Source organism: Neovison vison, chromosome 2, assembly GCF_020171115.1.
Source record: "Neovison vison isolate M4711 chromosome 2, ASM_NN_V1, whole genome shotgun sequence".
Classification (NCBI taxonomy): domain Eukaryota; kingdom Metazoa; phylum Chordata; class Mammalia; order Carnivora; family Mustelidae; genus Neogale; species Neogale vison.
The window spans coordinates 224,470,721-224,485,147 of NC_058092.1; the positions used below are offsets into that span (position 1 = coordinate 224,470,721).

At 53.5% G+C, this 14,427-nt stretch overlaps 1 protein-coding gene across 3 annotated transcripts in view; it reads right to left on the bottom strand.

Annotated features, from left to right (window-relative positions):
• Positions 1-13,506, bottom strand: part of AFAP1L2 (actin filament associated protein 1 like 2) — a 98,014-nt gene extending 84,508 nt beyond the window's left edge. For all 3 annotated transcript variants that reach the window (XM_044240578.1, XM_044240577.1, XM_044240579.1), the window contains exon 1: positions 13,433-13,506. In XM_044240578.1, the coding sequence (XP_044096513.1) occupies positions 13,433-13,448 (16 nt within the window). In that variant the 5' untranslated portion in view covers positions 13,449-13,506. The remainder of the gene's footprint in view (positions 1-13,432) is intronic.
• Between the last annotated feature and the right edge of the window lie 921 nt (positions 13,507-14,427).

The following is a 14,427-nucleotide window of genomic DNA, read 5'->3' on the forward strand; positions in this document are numbered from 1 at the left end:
GAGGAGTTAAAGGCTTCAGGGGGTCCGGGCTGAGTCAGCCTTGACAGATAAGCTTAGCAGGCAGCTCCAAGGAGAGGACATCCAGACCAATAGAACAGCACATGCAGAGGCCCAGCCTGCAAAACCACAAGTAATCCAGTGTGGCCGGGACATACAGCAAAGTGCGAATGACTACAGAGGCTAGAACAAACAGGAAACAGCCATGCAGAGAAGCAGCTCAGATTTTCTCCAGGGCAATAGAGGGGATAACACCACTCTCTCTCTCTCTTGCTCTCCCTCTCTCCCCACAGGCCCTGGCAAGGTGCCTTAGACACCACCGGCACTCAAAGAAGAGGGCCTGGTTCAGGGGCCTTAAGAAATCTTGTCTCACCTTAGCTACAGTGGCAATGTACTGAAATCTCAGAGAAACCCAGAGACAGAACATTCTAGAAAGACAAGGATTTGTGAGCATCCGAATTAAAGGACCAAGGCAGATACAAGACATCCCCTGGACAGGTCTGGGTTGTCCGGAATGAAATGAGGCCTCTTCCCTTCCTGGCCTCATCTGGGAGCTGTTCCTGCCACTGCTCTTGCCTTGATGAAAGTTCTCAGCCACAAAATTCCCCAACTGCCAAGTGTGCTTGTGCCGGAAATGTACCGAATAAAGTCATTAGTGACACAGCGGAATCTTACCCAAGACCCCACCAGGATCTCTGCCAGCCAGCTGTTTCCTCTTGAATCTAAACCATTTTCACACTCAATGATGGTAAATTTTTTAAGGGGAAAGAAAGCCATTTGTAGAGAATATTTTATTACAAGCCACGTGACTGCCCTTATTTTCTTCCAGCCAGGGAAGGAATCCATATGAACGAACACACGGCCGCCAAGTACGAAAGCACAGAAAAGGGCTGTGCGCGATGCAGTGAGGGGTTAAAGGCTCCCAGGGGTCAAGCTGTCAAGGCTGAGTGAGCCTTGACAAACAAGCCTGGAGTCTGGAAGTCACTCCACCCCAACAGAACAGTCTCTTGGCACTCTTACTTGCTCTCTCCCCGCTGCCTCAGCCTCCCCAGGGCAGAAAAATAAATCTTGTTGTTAGACAGCAATCTTACCCTTGGAGGGCATTAATAGCTTTAGGAAATTTCAAGAAAATGGGGTTGATTGTCACCTGACACCTCTCTCCTCGGACACACACACACACACACACACACACACGTCCCACTCATGCCTGATGGGGGTGAAGAGAAGACTCTTAGCAGCTTCTTCCCCCGTCACCACAGCCCCACCAGCTACGTAGGTTTAGGGCTGCAAGAATGCCAGCAGGGGAGGAAGCCAGACCCCCAGATCAGGGTCCCCTATGGCCCTCCCACCCACTGAAGGCGTTTTCCAACACAATCTCTGTGACCACTGTTGCTCGGAGAGGACTCCCCACTCTGTTGCTGTGGAGAGTGAGAAAGTCAAGTGCCCAAAACCATCTCCACACTCTGGTGTCCCCCCCCCAGGATGAGCCCTCCCACCACCTGTCAGCTGCCCGTGGGCCTCAGGAGCCGGGCCGAGCTGGAGAACCGAGGCTGAGTGTGACCTGAGCGCGCACTCCGGCCCTGATTCTCTCACGCAGAGAGCGTGGGCCGCTGGTCTGTGCTTCTGCCAACATCCGTGTGCCTCCCTGCAAACCAGGGACCCCCCCTTGGGGTCAGAGAAACCAAAACGGGCCCACCAGGAGATTCACCAGGGAGCTCGAATCCCAAAGCCTCCTTCAGTCCGAGGGGCGAGCTGGAGGGTAGGGCCTGGGGAGGGAGTGGTGCTTCAGAAGGATCCCCAAAAACAGCAGACTAAATTCTCCCTCTGAGAACAAAACGGCTTCCCCCCTCCCCTTTGAGGGAACCGGGAGCGACACCTGGATCCCATAACCCTCGGTGGCTCGCTCTCAGCCCCACGGTTTATAATGACACACACCAAACCACCCGCAGACGGGCGGGAGATGGACGCCTGCCCACCGAGGAGCCAGGAGGTCAATGGGAAAAAATTATTTTCGTCAGTGTTGAGCCTTCATGTTTGGACCTTTTATCCAAACCGCGGCAGTGTTCTCATGCTCCCTCGGTGCGGACGCTGGGCCCCTCTCTGATGCTCACCGCCAGGGAGCCTGGGGTGGCGCGGAGACGAGCCCCCACCCCTAGGAGGTTAGCAGGTCCCAGGGCTGTTTAAGGACCCGCGCAGCGAGGCTAACGATACTCTTTCCTGGGAATCGAGTCACTGTGGTATGACCCGCACGGGGCCAGCCGCGATGGCCGGCAAGGTCCCAGGGGGAGCCAACGGCGTGGGCCGGGAGGCTTGGAGAAGGCGGCCTTCTTTGCGTCAGGCCATATGGGATGACACTTTCTAGGGCCTGAGGAAACACCAGGGGCTATGCTGAACAGAGCTTCACTCTGGCCACTCTGCCAGGAGAGAATGAGATGCTCCTTTGGCTGAAAACAGGACCCGCTTTCCCCACCCTGACTCTGAGGTCATCGGCTCCTCCTGGGGAAGCCTAGGATTCTAGCCATGGCTACTAGAAATGAAAGTCTGACAGTACGAGAGATCTGGGGTCAAGGGGGGTGGCGGGAGAGCGTGCTCTCTTTCTGGGTCTTTCTGGCCTTGGGCTCTCAGGGGGAATCCCTTTTCTAAACTCAAGACTCAGGAGACCTGAATATTGGATGTGGCAGGGAAAAAAAAAAGAAAGTGGGAGAAAGTCAAGAGGGGAGAATGAGGGAATGAAAGGCGAGCAGGGAGGGAGGGGGAGAGCGAGAGAGGGAGGGCTCTGCACGCACAGGAGCAGAAGCGAGTCTGTGGGGGGGGGCCCCCGAGGGGGGTGGGAGCACCTCAGGCTTGCATTTGCCTGGGATGGTTCTGTCATGAACCCAACTCTGCCACAGGCTCACTTCAAGGGCATCTGTGATGCTGCGAACTTGAACCGGAGATGGGCTCCCACAGTGCCCAGTGGGCCACGAGCCTCCGCCAGCTCAAGTATTTGCAGCAGCCGCTCTGTCAGGAGATCCCAGAGAGCTCCAGACAGCAGGCGCCATCGCGGGGCGGCCATGTTGCCGCCGTACAGACAACTGTACGAGACCATCCTACACCCACATGCTTGGCCACCATTTCCGTAGTACGACTGCGGGGACCCCGTCTCTAAAGCACGCGAGAAAAGGCACACAATCCAACTCTCCCAAGACCATCATGGACGGCCACACTGCATTGGGCATCCGAGTGGTGGGTGTGTGAGGCTGTCTGATACTTGCCACTTCAGCCCAAGATCTGCCACAAGCCCCGCTGCCTTTCCTTCCCTCTAGAGGGGAGGCTGCAAAAGGCCAGCCAGTGCAAAGGGCGGTAGGCTGGTGACCATCTCAAGCTCATGAGGAGCCTGGGATTGTAACCCAGAATGTAGCCACCCCTTGGGGACCCAAGACCATAAAGATGAAGAGAAGATGTCCCAAGCAAAGTCACCACCCAATAGGTCCCAGCCCTGATATCAGGCGTGCCCAGCACCCTCGCAGAGTTCCTTCCCAAAGGACCATATTTGAATTTTAGTAAATCAGCTCAATATGTTCCAGGGCCGTGGGTATTAAATAAAAGAAGTCAGTGAAATCTCCAAACAATAAGCTCATTCAACACAATCTCTTTTTCTCCCCCCAGCTGGGGACTTGAATACAGTCAACATGAATAAATCCTGTTGTGTAAAAACTGGGGGAGAAAAAAAAAGAGGGTGGAGGATGGAAGGAAATGGCAGGGCTCCCACTCGCAGGGAGGCTAAGATCATCCTCACAACACAAAAGGATGCCAGAGTGCTGGCGCAGCCCTGGGGAGGGGGCGGCAACCTCTGCAGTCCAGGTAAGGAATTATCTGGAATTTCCCCCACCCAGCCTTCCTAGCCTCTCCTCTACAGTCTTCCCATTCTCATACTCAGACTAGCAGTGGACCCTTGGGCTGCCCCTGTCCTGGCCTTTTCTAGTTGAACCCACGATAAGCGAGGCCTGACCGTGCATCAAGGACATTTCGCTACAAAGACGTACAAAACGCTTTTCCTGCATCTTTCCCTCGCCCTTCAGCGCCCCCCCAACAAAGCTGAAACAATTAGAACTAAGGACCGCTTCAGCAATTCTTCCTGAGTGCCTTAAGGACAGGTGAAACAGACCGGCCTTTTGGAGCCACTATACTGACGTAGCTATATTTGTAAGAAGAGTCGCGTGTGGGAAACTCTCCTACGTAACCCATGGATGAATATGATCTAGGCCCAGATTGTTCTCATGGATGGAAGTTCCACAGCCTTTCAACACGCTGTATGTAAGAAAGATGGGAAGACACGGGTTCAGCTCCCCAGGGCGTAGACCCAGACGCAGTGTATCTAAAGAACAAGCCAATTCAACATGGGTTTTGGTTAAACAAACAAACAAAACATGAAAACCACCAAGGTCTTTGGACTCCATTAGGACCACTAGAGTGATCCTCTTCCATTCCCGTGGAATGCCACACCCCATCTCCTGGACCCGTGCCACAAGGGCTGGTGACGCTGCCCTCGACAGGGAGACTTCCCCTGTCTGGAACCAAGAGGACGGATCCCTTACATCATACGGAACTAGGTGCGTTATTTTGCTAAATCATGGGTTCTCCCTGCCTCAAAATCGTTAACTAGCATAGACAAGCAGGACTTCCAAAAAACAAAAAGTCAGCCAGGAAGTAATTATGGCACAGACTTGGATACTCAATTCCAATTCAACGACTTTATTGGTGAGGGGAGGGGAAACAAAAAAAAAAAAGACTTGCAGGAAGGCTGCCAGATTCAATACATTAGATCCATGTGTGTAGCGGCGGAGTTCCCAGGGTGGGAGCCCGGAGCGAATGCTTCACAATTCCATGACCCTCTTGGGTTCATCTGCTGCCTGGGTTTTAGGACAATGATTTTTCCTTCTCTCTAAACAGAGGGAGAGCTTCCACCCTCGCATGTCTGGGCCTCATGGCCAAGTCTCCTGCATTCAGGATGCTGTCAAGCAGTCAATCTTTTTGTTTCCTACCAAAATTCTACACTCCCTTCTGCTGTCCCCCCCCCCCCCAGATCACTGCCAACAGGAAAACACAGAGCCCTCGGATTCTAGTCACGACCTGAGATGGCCAACAGGACACTCAACAGATCTTTCATTTTAAGCCACGGCACTCCAAACTGCTAGGGTTTGTCTTATTTATGTTTTTTTAAAAGATTTTATTTATTCATTTGAAAGAGAGAAATCACAAGTACACGGAGAGGCAGGCAGAGAGAGAGAGAGAGAGAGAGAGGAAAGCAGGCTCCCTGCTGAGCAGAGAGCCCGATGCGGGACTCGATCCCAGGACCCTGAGATCATGACCCGAGCCGAAGGCAGCGGCCTAACCCACTGAGCCACCCAGGCGCCCTGTCTTATTTATGCTTAAGATTTTGTTTATTTTAGAGAGAGAGAGAGAGAAAATGTGTGCCTATGCGACTAGGGAGGAGAAACAGAGGGAGAGGGACAAGCAGACTCGCCAATGAGGAGCGGCGTGGGGAATCGATCTCATGACTCTGAGATTGTGACCTGAGCTGAAATCAAGAGTCAGACACTTAACCAACGGAGCCACCCAGGGGCCCCACGAGAGTTTGTTTTAAAGTCAGTTTCCTGGAGGTATAATTTACACACGGCGGGAAGGTGAGGGGAGAATGCCCAGCACATTACACACAAGTTCTCACAAACACCTGAACTGTGGAGCCACTTCCACCACCGAGAGCTGAGCCATAAAGATTTCCGTCATTCCCAAAACATCCCACATACCTCCTTGTGGTCAACCCCTTCCCTCAGCCCTGGCAGTGACAGACTGGTTTTCTTTCCCTCTAATTTTGCCTTCTCCAGAAGGTCACATAAATGGAATCCCACAGTGCGGAAGATTTTCAAGCTTCCTTTCTCTCACTTAGCACATGTGGATGGACCTTAGGTACGAACTGTTGGTTTTCAAGTTTGGGACTTTTACTTTCTTGCCAAGGACATGAAACGACTGGCTGTAGCTCATCTTTGCTATGGGGGAACCAAATTCTTGATTTCGGGCCTTTTAATAAAAAGCAGAGGCCTGGGAACAGGGTGACCTCCCAGCTTCATCTGCCCAGAACTATGGGATTTCCTGAGATTTGGGGCTTTCAGGGGCAAAACCAGGGAAGTCCCAGACAAACCAAGATAGTTGGTCACTCTCCTTGGGACAGCCACCTCCGAGGGCAGGGCTGCACAGGTGCCCTGCTCAGATGAGAGGCAGGATGCTCGCTCTGAGCTAACAGCCGACAGTCCTCCCTCGGTCTCCTCGCCGGCAGAAGGCCAAAGTGCAATCTGCTGGGGCCGGGCGCCGGCACAGAGCTCACACTCCAACAGGCCTGCAGCTGTCTTTGAAGGCCCCGGAAGGGGCTGGAGGAAGTGAGAGGGGCACGCAGGGGTGTGCTGAGAAAACAGCAGAGCAGGGCTCCCGTCGGTGCCGGTGCCCACCCCAGGCCTCCCTGGTATGGGACGCGCACAGACACGGGGCATGAAGGTGCTCTGGGCTTCTTCTGGGTTTGCTCCTGTCCAGTTTAATATGCCCAGGGTAAGGCCAGCTCCTCCTTTTCTATACCTTCTCCTTGCTCCTCCCTCCCAGTGGGGTTTTCCATGTGGAGACTAACTAGGGAGAAGGTGAGAGCTAAGAAATAGAAAATGAATATAAGCAGCTTGAAGTTCTTGTTAGAGTTAAAGGGTTTCTCCTATATAAACTTACCAAGACATCAAAGAAAAGTCAGGCAAGGCCACAATACAAGGCTTGAAAAGGAGCAGTTCTGTGCCCACGCCCTTTCCAGCTGACTCGGGAGAGATACACAGAGGCTAGTTTACCTGAGAACAGGCAGAGCTTCCCCAACTCTGAGCTCCCAATAGCTTGGAAAAGCATGTGATGGACATGGCTGGTGCCCAAATTAACAGAGGATCGCCCCTCAGTACACACACGAGAAGGCGGGAATTGGTGGGGTCACAATCCTGTCCTAGAGGCCTCGGCTGGCCACTCCCTGGATTAGTGTAATGCTGCCCCTGCTCCAGTAGCTCTTACCATTTATTCCACCAAGCAGCCTGTAAGGCAGGTTAGTAATCATTATCCTCACTTGTACAGGTGAGGAAACAAGGCCCAGAGAGATTAAGTGACTTGCCCAAGGTCGCACAGCGAGTTAGTAGCAACGGCCAGATTAGAAGCCCGAGCCCCAGAGTGCCAAGGCCAGCGCCCAGCTCTACAAGATCCCGTAGCCCTCTGTCCAGAGCTTGGGCAGGGCCAGGTCTGCACCCTCGGGAGCCCTGGAGGCCAAGGGAGCTGCTGCAGAGAGCACAGACAGGCTCATACTCACAAGCAGAAACCTGCAGGATCCTTCTCTGTACCCCCAGACAGCAACACCCCTGTGCTGGAACAGACAGAAATAAGGCTCAAGTCGGGAAAGCCAAGGGCCACCGCTGTGGGCTTGTCTCCACTCATGAGATGGGGCTTTGAGAGTCTGCTTCATTTCCCTCTGGGAACCAGGTCTGCTATTGCGAGCCGAGCATCAGAGAATATGAGCTCCCGTTGCCTGGAATCATTCACTCATTCATGCCCCAGTTATGCCTCGGGGGACCCAGGTGCTGGGGGTGCACCAGGGGCTGAAGGGGAGGGACACTGGGAGGAGAGAGACAAGATTTCGGTCTTGAAGGGATTTGACGTAAGGGAGGAAACAATAAGACATGACCTTAATTCAACAGATATTTTTGCTGAGTACCTATGATGTACCAGGCGTGGATGATTGTACCTCAAGTAGCACAGGAACACAGAGGGAATCAGGGGAGGCTTCATGGAAGAGGAGGCATGTGGACTAGGTCCTGAAGATTGAGCAGAGTTTCACTGGGCAGCTGGTCCCTTTGTGGCTCGAGGGACACAGAGAAGGAAGTGGTCTGGAATTGCTTTGAGTACTTCTTTCTAAATAAACCCTTGCTCTTAGTAGAACAGGAATCCAGCCCTTCAGAAACTCAGTTCTCAGGGATATGGCATCCTGTTTGACTTTAAGCTGTTGTTTCATCTCTTCAGACCTCAGCCGACTTGTCTGTCAAATGGGACTGAACAATCCTGTGTTTCAGAGGGTGGCTCTGGCCTTCACTAGCGATCTCTGGAGACGTGTTCACACAGAAGTCCTTGAGAAACAAATTCTTCACATGGCCAATGGCAGTCTCTTTCCCACTGTCTGCTGCTCTTGGCTCTCGCCAGGAAACCAGTTTTATTTATAAGAATCACAACCCTAAACTGACCTTTGCTGGGCTATCCACATTCCCTCCCTCGTTTCCCTCTCCTCCAGGAACATTCTCCGCCAAAGATTCCGCAGTGACCACAGAGCACCCGGCATTGAAGAGCGCTTGGAAAGTCAGGATAAACCAACTCTGGAGGCTGTTTGCTACACGTGGAAACTGAGGCCCAGAGAGCTCAGTGCTTCGTACCTGGAAACCGAAGGCGTGGGTTTCCCCGTTGCCAAGCCACAGCTTTCCTCATCACGCCACAACTGCTCTGCCTTTTGCTTCTGCCTGGGCCTGGGCAGATGTGCCATCCTCCCTCAGCTTGGGGGAAGTCTCCCTTCCCCAAATGACAGAAGTCTTTGGAGAAATATTTCCCATCATTAAAAGGATTTGCAAGGAAACTGGCACAGCTTCCTCAGCTTTGAAGCTTCTTGGCCCCTCCTGGGCCATTAATTGCGCTTGGCTCCAGCCCAGTTCCCAGAGCTCCTACCCCTTCAGAAGAGGGAAAGGGTCCACAGCAGAATTCCTGCCGTCACCCAGCCTGGCCCTTCAGCACCAGAGGGGACCCCTCAGTGTTTGTTTCAGACCACTCCACTGCCAATGCATCAAGGACTCCCACACAAGGAGCTTCAAAGTCAGAAGGGCTCAGGGTCAAGTCCAAGCATGAGTAAACCCTGAACTTAGGATTGTGCAGCAACCTTTTGAGATGGTTCTGAAGTAGTATTCTCACGGCCTTTAAAGCCTAGGATGGCTTCAGGGGAATCTCAGTAGATTTCTGCAGGTACCAGAGATTTGGTTACGGCACATTCACAGGAGTACGGAGGGGTTATCAGTCTTACTCCCCCCTTGCTTTTAATTTTCCAGGTGAAGAAGGTGGATAAATGACTATGTATCTTTTCTCAGGGATTCTCAATTTGGGCTGCACATCAGAGCACCTGAAGACCTAAGCAGCATCCCTATACCAACTGAATCAGAAGGTCTTGAGTGGGCTCTACAGCTCCCTGTTTGCTTTCTTTTAAGTCCCCTGATGGTTCCCATATGTGGCTAAGGTTATGGAGCACAGCCTGAGGTACAGTTTCAGTAGGGAAAAACCTGAGCTCCTAAGCACGGAAAACACGAAATCCGATGATTCCTCTGAAATGAATTACCAATTCTGCCCATCGCTCTTGGTTGTTTTTGTTTTGTTTTTGGTTTGTTGTTGTTGTTGTTGTTTTTCCCCCCAGACCTTTCCTTACCACAGATGGCTGCCCTCCCAGGTGAGGCTTTCAGGAATTTTTACTGGCTCATCTCTACTTTGCAGTACCTTAGAACAAAGTGCCCTCTCCTGGGAATGGGGTGATCTGACTTGGAAGCAAACAAACGAAAACAGAAAAAGAATGATGACACTTTCGACCAATTACTGTGATCCAAATTAAAGTGAATAGCTCAACCATGACTGCTCAGATCCAAGTGTGATGGAAATTCAGGAAGCTTCCGTGGGGACGGTCCAAGTGCAATCCACAGATAGTAGGTCAGTCACATTTGGCCCTGGACACACTCGCCACCAGCTGGAAGAGCAGCAGGAACCAGAATCCTTGACCACATGGTGTGAGTTCAGCCAATGGACACAGCGGTCCAAGGGCGCTCTTATGAGAGTCATAAATATGTAAACACCCAAGGATGGGAGGCTTTCCAAGGGACCCTGGAGATGCTGGCACTGCTTATACCACACCAAAGAGATGCACCCACAAGAAACAGCAACCCCACCAACACTTTTTATGCGAACTCTTATAAAAGCTCCATCTCTCTGGGAAGATACCCCTACATACTCTCTCACCACCCTACCCCTTGCTTTTGCTTGAGACAGCCATGGCTATCCAACGGAATGCCTTTGATGGGATGGGGGAAAAGTCTGGAAATGTTTCTACATTAGACAGAGGGTGATATTCCAACCACTCTAGCTCCAGACCTCCCTTTACATCCCATGTAACAATGGAAAAATCAGCTCTGCATCCAAAAAGGATCAGTAGTATCAGAAGATATACAGTATGTAACACCAGCTAGGGAACATGGAAGACAATTTCTCCTACATCAACTGCTTTATAAGACTTACAAATTTAAAAAAAAATTTTTTTTTTTTTTGAGAATTTGAACACAACAATGAGGCATTCTACCTATCTGGGAGAGCTCAAAATCGGGAATTTAGAAACATAGCATGGTACATTTCGGTAACGAAATTTTAAAGTGACACAAATGAGAATTCTTCATTATAATTTTTGTATGTTCTAAAAGCCCAGGTAAATCTTGCTTTTATGTTTTATTTTGTTGTGGAATGACTAGGTCATTCCATAATTATTTAATCTTACCTTAAAAACAGAGACAGCTTATGACTATTAAAAAAAAAAAAAAAAGGTGGGCGCCTGGGTGGCTCAGTGGGTTAAGCCACTGCCTTCGGCTCAGGTCATGATCTCAGGGTCCTGGGATCGAGTCCCACATCGGGCTCTCTGCTCAGCAGGGAGCCTGCTTCTCTCTCTCTCTCTCTCTCTCTCTCTGACTGCCTCTCTCTCCGTCTACTTGTGATCTCTCTCTGTCAAATAAATAAATAAAATCTTTAAAAAAAAAAAAAGGTCGAGCTGTGCAGTTTCTTTTTTTTTTTTTTAAAGATTTTTTATTTATTTATTTGACAGAGAGAGATCACAAGTAGGCAGAGAGGCAGGCAGAGAGAGAGAGGAGGAAGCAGGCTCCCTGCTGAGCAGAGAGCCCGATGCGGGACTCGATCCCAGGACCCTGAGATCATGACCTGAGCCGAAGGCAGTGGCTTAACCCACTGAGCCACCCAGGCACCCGAGCTGTGCAGTTTCAGTGGGTAAATAAACATCTGACTATTAAAAACAAAAAAACAGAGACAGCTTCAATTTCTGATGAGCAAGAGAAAACTGACAGATGCCAGTTACAGCTGCCTTGATTAATCAGAGACTGGGCCCATGGGCTTCACTATGCACAGACCAACTTTTCAATTCAATGAGAGTTCAAAACACTAGTCATTAGCTTCTCAAAAGAATGGGGACTTCTAAATTCCTGGGATGGGGGGGTCCCCTAAATTCCACAGCTGAACCCTGTAGTTAGTAAACACCAGCATTCACTGGTGAGTCTTTGAAGACTCCCTCTCCAATCAAACAGGAAAAGATGCGTTGGATTAGTTTCTGCAATCCAGATAATTCTCAAATGTACCCACTTATCACTCACTGATTTACTGCAAAATGATGAGGCAGATACATGTGTTACCAAAAACATAAACACTCTGAAATGGAAACTAAGTTTCCTTCAGTTGGCAAAAATCCCCTAACTGATATTCCAGGGAGGGAGGATTTTAAACTCCCAAGAGAAAAAGATAACTAAGAAGACTTTCTTAGGTCAAGGGCCAAAAGCTATTAATACAAACAGCTTCTGATAATAATGGGCATTTAGAAAGAACATCCCCTCCATGTTATAATTTGCCCTCCCTTGGATTAATATGCTCCTTTGAGAAAGCCGCTTTTACCCTGGCCCTTCAAACCGGAGCCAGAACTCCCTCACTTCCCAATTCAGAAAGGGCACCCCCTGAGTTCAGAGGAACCTCAGAGGCCACCACTTCCCGTGCAAGTCCTGAATTCCCCCTGAGGGTCCTTCCCAAAGGGTGGAGGTGCAGACAGAGTGGGAGAGGGAGTAGCAAACTGCCATTTTAGGAGGCGAGGGGCTGTGGCTTCCTCAAGTGTCCGAGACCACATAAGGGCGCATTCAATCATCCCAGCACAAAACTGACATGATCTCATCAGAATCTGAGATGAAAAAAGAACACACCCCCTTAGAAACGAGAGAGGCGCTCCAGGGAGGGTTTAAAGAAAGAAACCAAAGGTTGCCAAGCAATTTAACCCCGTCTCCCCAGTCGGCTTCCCGTGCTCTTGACAAAGACCCTTTCCCTCTGCATGAAGTGCTGCCTAGAATGTAAATCTTTCGCCCTCACCTGCAACCAGGTGACCCAGATGAGAAAAAGCAGTGGGAAAAATCAACAGACACGACTCGTTTAGGGAACTCAAGCCGGTCCCAGAAGATTCCTTTAAGCCAGTCTCAGAAATGAGAAAGCACTGGGAATGAGATTCCTTGGGAATCTGAGCATTCTCCTTTATTACCCTCTCCCAGGGGAAAATAAATATAGAAACAGTATTTCCTCTCGCAGGTTTGGCAGGGACGAGTCCAGGGCAAGGAAGTGAAAAAGACTTTCCCAAATGAGAAGGGGGCAGGGGGCGTCCGCAACACCCCGCTTAAGGGGCCGCTCTTTAAACCCTCTTTCCGAAAGATCTTTAATCCTTTAGACCCCGGCCCCGGGGTTCCCAGCACCGGCGCGAGCCGGGGAGCGGGCACGACCCGGGCCGGTCCGCCCACCACGGTTTGGCCAGGATCCCAGCCCTCGGCCAAATCTAAAACTTGCTCCAGCTGCGCACGGAGCTGAGCCCTCGGGCCGGGACGCCTCAGCGCGCTCCACCTGCCGGGCATCCCCGTTCGGCCCCCAGCCCTCCACTTCGCCCGACCGCTGCCCGGAGATGCAAGAGCGAAGGACCCGCACAGAGACGGCTACCGGAGCGGCCGCAGGACTGGGGCAGCCCGACCCAGCGGGAGCGGAGCTGCGCGCCCACCCCACAGCCCAAGGGCACCCTCCGCTCAGCCTGGTCGCCGGCGCCCGCGGGCAGCCCTCCCCTCCGACAGGCGCCCGGGCCCGACGACCCAACGACTTGCTCCTTTGCCCCCAAGCGGCGCGGCGCGGTTCTGAACTCACTCGGGGCCTCCTTGGCTTCGGCATCTTTCCGGGGCGGCCGGGGCTTTAGAGATAGGTCGCCGGGCGCACCCTCCCTCCTCTAACAGGTGGGAAGCCTTCCACGCCGACCCCCGCCCTCTGCGCCCAGGAGGATCCGAGAGCGCGGGCCGTAGCCGCCACCTAGAAGCCCACTCGCCCGGCCCGCCGCGCCGTCGTCGCCCCGGTCTGCGGCCCAGCTCCGGGCCGGGCGGGCGCCGCCGGCTCTGCTCACCTGAGTCGGGACGGGACGCGAAGCGCCAACAGTGCCGCCCCCGCCAGCCCCAGACCTCCTCGCCCGCGCGGTGCTGCCGGAGCCGCCCGTGCGTGCGCGCCGCGCCGGGACCCGCGCCCTCACCTTTGTACCGCTCCATCGGGACCGCGGCGTGCGCTCCCGGCCGCTCGGCTCCCGCGCTGCGCTCTCGGCGCTCGGCTCCGCGCCCCGGCCGCCGCGCTGGCCCCTCCCCGTGAGGTCACGCTCGCCGCCGGACCTCCTGGCGCGCCGGCAGCGCCCGGGGCTCTCGGACCCCGTCCCCGCCCGGCGCACCGCCCCCGCGGGGGAACTCCGCCGCCGAGCCCCGCGGCACTCAGCTCGGTGCGCGTCCCGGGCCCTGCCGTCCGCCCGCGGCCGCCTGGCAGCTCCTTCTCGTCCGGGACCCGGGGGCGGCGGGAGGGCGGGAGGCTCGACTGTGCCCGAACCCGGGGGGGAGGTTCTGGCGAGGGGCGGGCTCGGGCGGGCCTACGAGAGCCGCTCTTCCAACCGCCGGGCTGCAAACCCACTGCCCGGAGGAGGAGACTGAGGTCGAACCCGGGAGGCAGAGGCGGGCCTAGAGCGCCTGGCTCCCGTCTCCCGGCGCGCTAATGCCTTGGCTTCCCCGAGAGGCGACAGGGCGATGAAGGTGGGGACTCCCGAGCCCTTTCCTCGCGCCTGCCCGCGTTCCTTGGGAATCGCCCCAACCCTGCAGCAACCGCTCTGGGCGGTCGTCGCGCCGCGGGTCGCAACACACACATCAGGGCGTCTGAAAATGTCTGCTTGCTGCCATCTCCGGGGACCCACGGTCCCGGGGAGCGGTTGTTCTAGGCTCTCGTGAGGAGTCGAATTCCTAGAGCCGTCTGGACAAGTCCGGGAGCACCTGACCGCCCCAGGGGTGGCATCTGCTTCGTAGGAGCTCGCTCGCTCGTTTCTAACTCCACCCCGCGCCGGGACACTGAGCGCCACACTTCTGTCCTTTACCTTTTGCCGTCTGGGCCTCCTGTCTCGCAACCTCATCCGCCCCCAAAGGAGATCCAGGTTTTCCTTTAAACTTCTTGATTTTCACTTCATAATCTCAATTATGGTTCCTGCAGGATGCC